Raw genomic sequence first — 6,244 nt, 5'->3', positions numbered from 1 at the left:
AAGGAAGCCTGGATCAGAGACCTCTGTCATAAATATTCAGGGATGAATTTTCATCCATATATTCCCTAGTCTTCCTTTGTTGGCAGCCTATCAGACTGCAATTCATGTGGCTATGGCAGGTGACTTGTTATGTAGCCACACAGCATGCCTGAAAATAAATTCCAAACTGAATGAAGTTTTATGCAGCCTTATATTTTCAAAAGCACCTTACAGCAATCTGTAGCCAAGCAGCAATAAAGACTTTGAATCACTGTAGTCTGTGTTGTGCTGAAACTAAATGCAATCCTATTTCATAAAAACATGTGGTCACTCAGGGACATCAGTTTCAGTCTGCTTGAGAGGCTTTACCAAAAATAAAAACAAAATATGATCTGACTATTGAACTCATCAACAGGGCTGGAGACCAGAAAGGATGGGCAGCACGCGTGTTCCTCTGCATGAAATCTCCTGGTAAAGTTTGCATGCGAAAGGGACCTCAGCTGCTGGGGCAGAAGTCTTGGCAGCAATGTTGCAAGAAACTCCCAGCATCCAAGTCAGACTTCTTCAGATGTTCATTGCCAGGTTGATAAACTAATGTCAGAAGAAAGATCAACTTTACAATAAATGATTTCAGGCCCTTCTCCCTTTCCCTCCCTTTCCCCAAATGAGAGAGATTTGTTCAAAACCAGTGCTTTGCTCTGAATTGACCCCATGCAGGGAAGAGGACCTTTGCTCACTAGGCTTTTATCTCCTGTCACTAAGGAGAGACCTCAGCCAGCATTTACTTCTGTGTTTGGAGGGAAGCAGGCAGAGCTCTCCAAGCGCTAGATGCCAATAACGGCAGTGATTTTATTTGCACCCCAGCAGTCCGTATGGAGTCCCACATTTGTTGTGCCAGGGAATTCAGTGTGCCTTGCCCCAGGAAGCTCTGGTTTAGTGTAAAATGAGAGACAACCCACATATGCAACAGGGAGTCAAAGAGAGAACATGAAAATAAGAAGCCTGTGCTGAGCAGTGTGAGAAGCTGATGATGGGCATGCACAGGAGAGGCTGATCTGAACTCCTGGGGGATTCAGGGAGACTGAAAGACCCCCCGTCCCCATCTGCTGCCTCCCCTTTCCCCCATCAAGAGCTGGCACCCGAGGAAGCAGAAAGCAGAGAATCTAGAAAGGGGGATGGGAAGCTGTGAATATGCCACAGGGCAAGGAAGGAAGGAAATAGCACGGAGGAGATGTAATCAGTGCATGCACTGTAAAATCCCAGCCCTGCTAAAGCCTATGGCAGATGCCCCCTGCACTCTCACGGACATAGATGTCACCTGAAGTGTTGTGCAGAAATACTCCGGTTCTTACAAGAAGACAAAAGCTCTAGAGAAGCCCCATCATTTTGTCAGTGTTTATGAAGCTGTGCTCATACCTCGCCTATATTCAGGTTAATGAACTCCTTGTTTTTCACACTCAGTGCTTGGAATACTCCTGAAATGAAAAACAGGACACCGGTACTATAAATACACCTCATTCATATTCATACACGAGCTTCCCATCCCACAACGACAGTGGCCGTGCCAAGGAGAGGGAGGGCCTGGCGCAAAGGCGGATTGCTTAGGATTGCTTGGTGGCAGTAGCTGCTCCGACAAAATGAAGTTCTTGCAAGAGGAAATGTCTTGCTGACTTAAGGCCTTTGTGCAAGTCCCACTTCAGGCCTTGACTGGAAGAGGGTGTCCTGGATGTGCTAAACAGTCAGATGTGGATGATACTCCAAAATGAAGCCAAGCAATTTGCCTTTCTTTATATAGCTTATTTAACTTTTCTATCCATCTCAGTCGTTTAATACTTCTATTACCACAGACAGAACCAGAAAGTAAAGAGAAGAACAAAACAAAAAAAATCAGTCAAGAAAGTTGATTTTGCTTCTCAAAGAGTGAGCTGCATTTGATTTGAATTTGGAGCCACATTAATGATCACTTCAGCATTTATCCAGCCACTTTACCTATCTCTACTACTGCTGCTCTGGAATGAGAGTGACCCTGTATGCAATTGAACGGAGACCTAGGGTGCCTCGATGTACAGGGAACCGTATCTTCAGCCAAAAGTGGACAAGTTATGTAAAAGGTACAGGAGATACCTGCCCAAGTGCATGCCAATTATCTCTTGCATGAGGCACAAGCAATATTTGAACCTTGAACTTCTGTGATCCCAAATTAAGCTCATGGGTGAGCCACAAGGAAGGCTATAACATGGACTTTGCCAGCGTTCTTCACATGCCTTCTACTGCAGAGTTTATGAAGCAGGCTCTATTCACGTGGGGAAATTTTCCAGTAGCAGCAGAACATTTTTCACTTTACAGGAGAGAAGCCATCCCAAAAGCAAATGCTAAACACAGCTCCTTTCTGTTAGCCACGTACACACTTGATCTCAGATATTGTGCAATATGCTGAACGACAGCCGAAAGTGGAACAATTTTTTTTCAAAGGGTAAGAAATTCCAGAGGAAGAAGATACTCACGGCTTGCGTTCTCTAAGCGAATTAAGCAGTTCAGAAAATCATCAAATTCAATCTGGAACTGTTCGTCAGCGTATCGGAGGACAATCAGTTGCAGCAGATAGTTGTTGAGTTGGTATCCTTCCCAAAGACACACACACACAACGGAAAAATGAGCAACCTCATGGGCCAGGGAGGAATCTGCAGATCTCTACTAACTAATCTTGAAAACCAGTTAATGGGAGGATACTCTGTGGCACACATCCATCCAGAAAGCTATCTGACCGCAAAGTTCTTTAAGCTTGCAATGAATAACAAACTCTGAACAAGAAATTTTGCCGTCACTGCAGTTTCTAGTCCATGCACTTTGATGTGTGAGGGACCATTCTGTCTCCTAAAATTTGTAGGGATTTCTGCAAAACTAGGTGCTTTAATAAAAATAATTTGTGATGAAATACAAATGCACCGACTGCTCTTCATAACAAACAGCTTACTCACTGTTCCTCCAACCCTTGAGTGGACATGGACTCTGAAGTGGTTTGTTTCAGGGTCTAACCCTGCACTTGTGCAGCCCTGTTGAGTTTAACAGAGCTCAATAAAAATGTAAAGATTGTTCTGACTGACTACCCTGCAGGGCTGGGGATACCTGGGGCAAAATTAGCCCACTCAATGTCCTCTCTAGGTGCCCAGGTCCTCTCTGGGGTTTAGAGCTCCTCTCTGCTCAGGGGCACCTGGCCTGCATAATTGGTTGCAGTCTTCTTCACCCACAGCCGATCTGCCCAACAGGTTTCCCAGATAAAATGTAGTCTTACCTGCAGCTTTAAGAGCACTGCGAAACTCATAGGAGGACATGGAACCAGATTTATCAAAGTCAAATTGAAGAAAGATATCCTGTTATGAAAGGAGCACATGGAAAGTTCAGTATTTGCATATGAAAGGGAGCAGAGATATGGCATAGAAAGACAAGGTGTTTATCTCTAACTGCTTAGCATAAGCATTTAAGAAAGCTGACAAGACTTTGGTCTAGATCCAGTCTGATTTTGTAACTAACTGAGGAGCAAATCTAGGTCCCGATTCTCTTTGTCATATGAACAAGTTGTGAAACTTAAACAAGTACTGCCAAACCCAAGCATTCAAAAATAATGAGTTGCTCTTCATAAAAAATTCCACGATTTTTTAAAAAGCTATTTTATCTAGGAAGGACGTATTTATCTTTGTCTCTTAACTCTTAAAGGATGCATTCTCTTAACCTCTTCTTATGTTTTTCTCTATAATTCTGAAGGCTAATTGTTTGACATGAAGTTAAGATTGTCACTTACTCATTTGCTTCTAGGTGTAAAAGATCTAAACAGCCACATTCATGGTACAACCAAGAGAACTGATACAAATGGTTTGAATTTTGACCTAAATATTAAATAATTATTAAGCTGGAGTTAAATTCCATCCTTTTAATGAAATGACAAACACAACTCTCCCTTGGAATATGAGTTATTTAGAGCTGTCGTCACATTCAGCTTAAATTTTTCCAGCAAACATACGTGCAAATCTTCCTACAGGATACAAGGATTTCTCAAGCCCCCTTGTTAAAAAACAATGCATCAGTTGTTAAAAGAGATGTGGCATTTGTACCCAGAAAAAGTGTTTGCCATTTCTGACGGGCTAGACAAGAAGCAGAGAACTGCATATTTTGAATGCTTGGGTGAAGCATGAATTCAGAAGAAACTATTAATGACCGTGAGGAAACAATTATGATGTCTTTACTTGAATATTCATTCTGTGGCCTGATTCTGCGAGCCTGCTTATTCTTACTGCCGTAGACAGTGGCAGGGAAATGTGTTTAAAATTAGAACCAACACTTTCCCAGACTTCAGTACAGTTGACTCCTGAGAGATCAATAGTGGAAATGCAGTGACTTAGGAAATGATTGTTTCCTATTAGTCATGAATCATCACTTTCTTCTTCTGTATGACAGCAGTAATGGAAACTCCTTAAGTTTCATTTTGATTGGCTTGCTTATTAGTGCCCATTGCATTCTTTATCCCAAACATAGTTGAGTTGCTTACAAAAATCTCTGCTATTTCCAGAAAACCATTATGGTTTAGCATCATGGAAAGCTAAGAATGTCTTTGACTATCCAAAACAAGCCCCTATACTTTTAAAACATTTGTTTTGAGTTAAAATTCGTGGCTTGTAAACTCTCCTGTCTCCATTTTTGTCTGCACATACATAATAAACTATGCAGGAAATAGCTAATGAAATGGAGCAACAAATACAATGAATAATGTCACCTACTATCCATTTCTTCATTTTTTCCCAGAAAACTTTGAACTCACTAAATTCCAGTTTCCCATTGCCACTGGTCTGGTAATCTGAATTAAGGAAAAGGATTTGTTACATGAAGGTCCAAATTCTGTCTCAATTTATCAGCACTGTTCCTTTAAGCAGAAAATGTTAAGTTGCCTGGAAAGCCTACGGTGCCACTGGAACTGATATTGGGATTTCTCATGAGATGCAGCTCGAGCAGTTACAGTCATGGCTGTGGCTGTGATACTTGGGGAACATTATGTGATATAAAAACACAGCTGAGCAATGCAGGCTCCACAGGAGAAAGAAAGACAGCTTATTCTAAGGCAAGAACAGCTTTGGATGTAAATGGGATATAAATGATTCGGAGCATTAAATTACCTGGTTAAAACAAATTGCTACTGTACTCAAAGGAGTTAGTCAACTAACGTGCTATTCGGTATTTTTATCTAGAGGCCAGGCTCTGTTGCAATGGCTCAAACAAAAATTAATGGGAGTTGTGAGGTGAGGGTGGCAAATCTGGTCCTTAGGGTCTGAAAAAAATGTCTGTATAGCAGTTCTGAGAGGCAGTGGTTAGATCTGCCTGGCCTTCCCTCTGCCCGAAGTGGGAGGGTCTTAATACTTATTTTACTGAGTTACTGATGTCGCGCAAGCACAGCTCACTTGCAGGATGGGGCACTTGCTCTGAAATGCTAAATAAGGAATGGGCCCATTCCCCTTCCCCTTTCCATCTTACTTGCCAGGACAAAGCCCTTGCTCAGATGGACACTAGCTCAGCGAGCATTCACAAAGGTCAAAACATGCCAAGTGGGGTCTAGCTAATGCCTGCTGTTATTTAAGCACCTACACTGGTGACATTATTGAGGGCACCCGCAGATCCCAAGGACTTTATCACTCCTGCAAAAGTCCGTCTTTTTACCCAGCCAGGTTCTTCTTCCTGGTGTCATGTAGAACTTTGCCCCCACTCCATGCCACCGCATGGTGACTATAGCCAGGGAATTTAGTGGCGTATGACATGGAGGGGACTCTGTCAGCGTTGACTCAGGTTTGCATTTGTGTCATTTTGCTCCTCCATTGTGCTCCAAATACCGTGTCCAGAGTGGGATGGTTGTGTCTGTGTTCCTTGTGCTTTCAAAGTAGAGGAAGAGACGTCTCCCCATGTATTCAAAACTGTGTAGAGATTTCCTTGGAAGCATTGCAAATCACGGAAACTATTTAGTTATATCCTAAATAGTAAACCTAGGACTGTTGCCATGCTCCTAGGTCAAGTGCAGACCCTGGCTCTGTCCCAATACCATGTAAAGATGAGATGTGAACATGGACCAGCTCCCTACTGAAGCTCAGTTTTTAAGGGAGGAAATTTAGGACTGGTCCCCTTTTTCTCGTTGCATATGCCTGGTGACTGATCTGCATTGAATTTTAACATTATGGACATAGCTTTAACAGGATAAAGTTTTGTCTGTTTTGGTTTTCTGTTAGAA

The 6,244-nt window shown here is 42.4% G+C and overlaps 1 protein-coding gene across 1 annotated transcript in view; it reads right to left on the bottom strand.

Moving 5' to 3' along the window:
* Nucleotides 1–543: 543 nt before the first annotated feature.
* Nucleotides 544–6,244, bottom strand: part of CAPN9 (calpain 9) — a gene marked incomplete at its 3' end in the record, with an annotated part of 30,235 nt that continues 24,534 nt past the window's right edge. Inside the window, exons 17-21 of the mRNA XM_082305659.1 lie at nt 4,752–4,820; nt 3,272–3,350; nt 2,484–2,600; nt 1,396–1,454; nt 544–570 (exon numbers count right to left, since the gene is read on the bottom strand). Of these exons, the coding sequence (XP_082161785.1) occupies nt 544–570; nt 1,396–1,454; nt 2,484–2,600; nt 3,272–3,350; nt 4,752–4,820 (351 nt within the window). The remainder of the gene's footprint in view (nt 571–1,395; nt 1,455–2,483; nt 2,601–3,271; nt 3,351–4,751; nt 4,821–6,244) is intronic.

Source organism: Platalea leucorodia (genome assembly GCF_965183815.1).
Source record: "Platalea leucorodia genome assembly, chromosome: 3".
Taxonomy (NCBI): domain Eukaryota; kingdom Metazoa; phylum Chordata; class Aves; order Pelecaniformes; family Threskiornithidae; genus Platalea; species Platalea leucorodia.
This window is presented reverse-complemented; position numbering and strand designations above follow the sequence as displayed.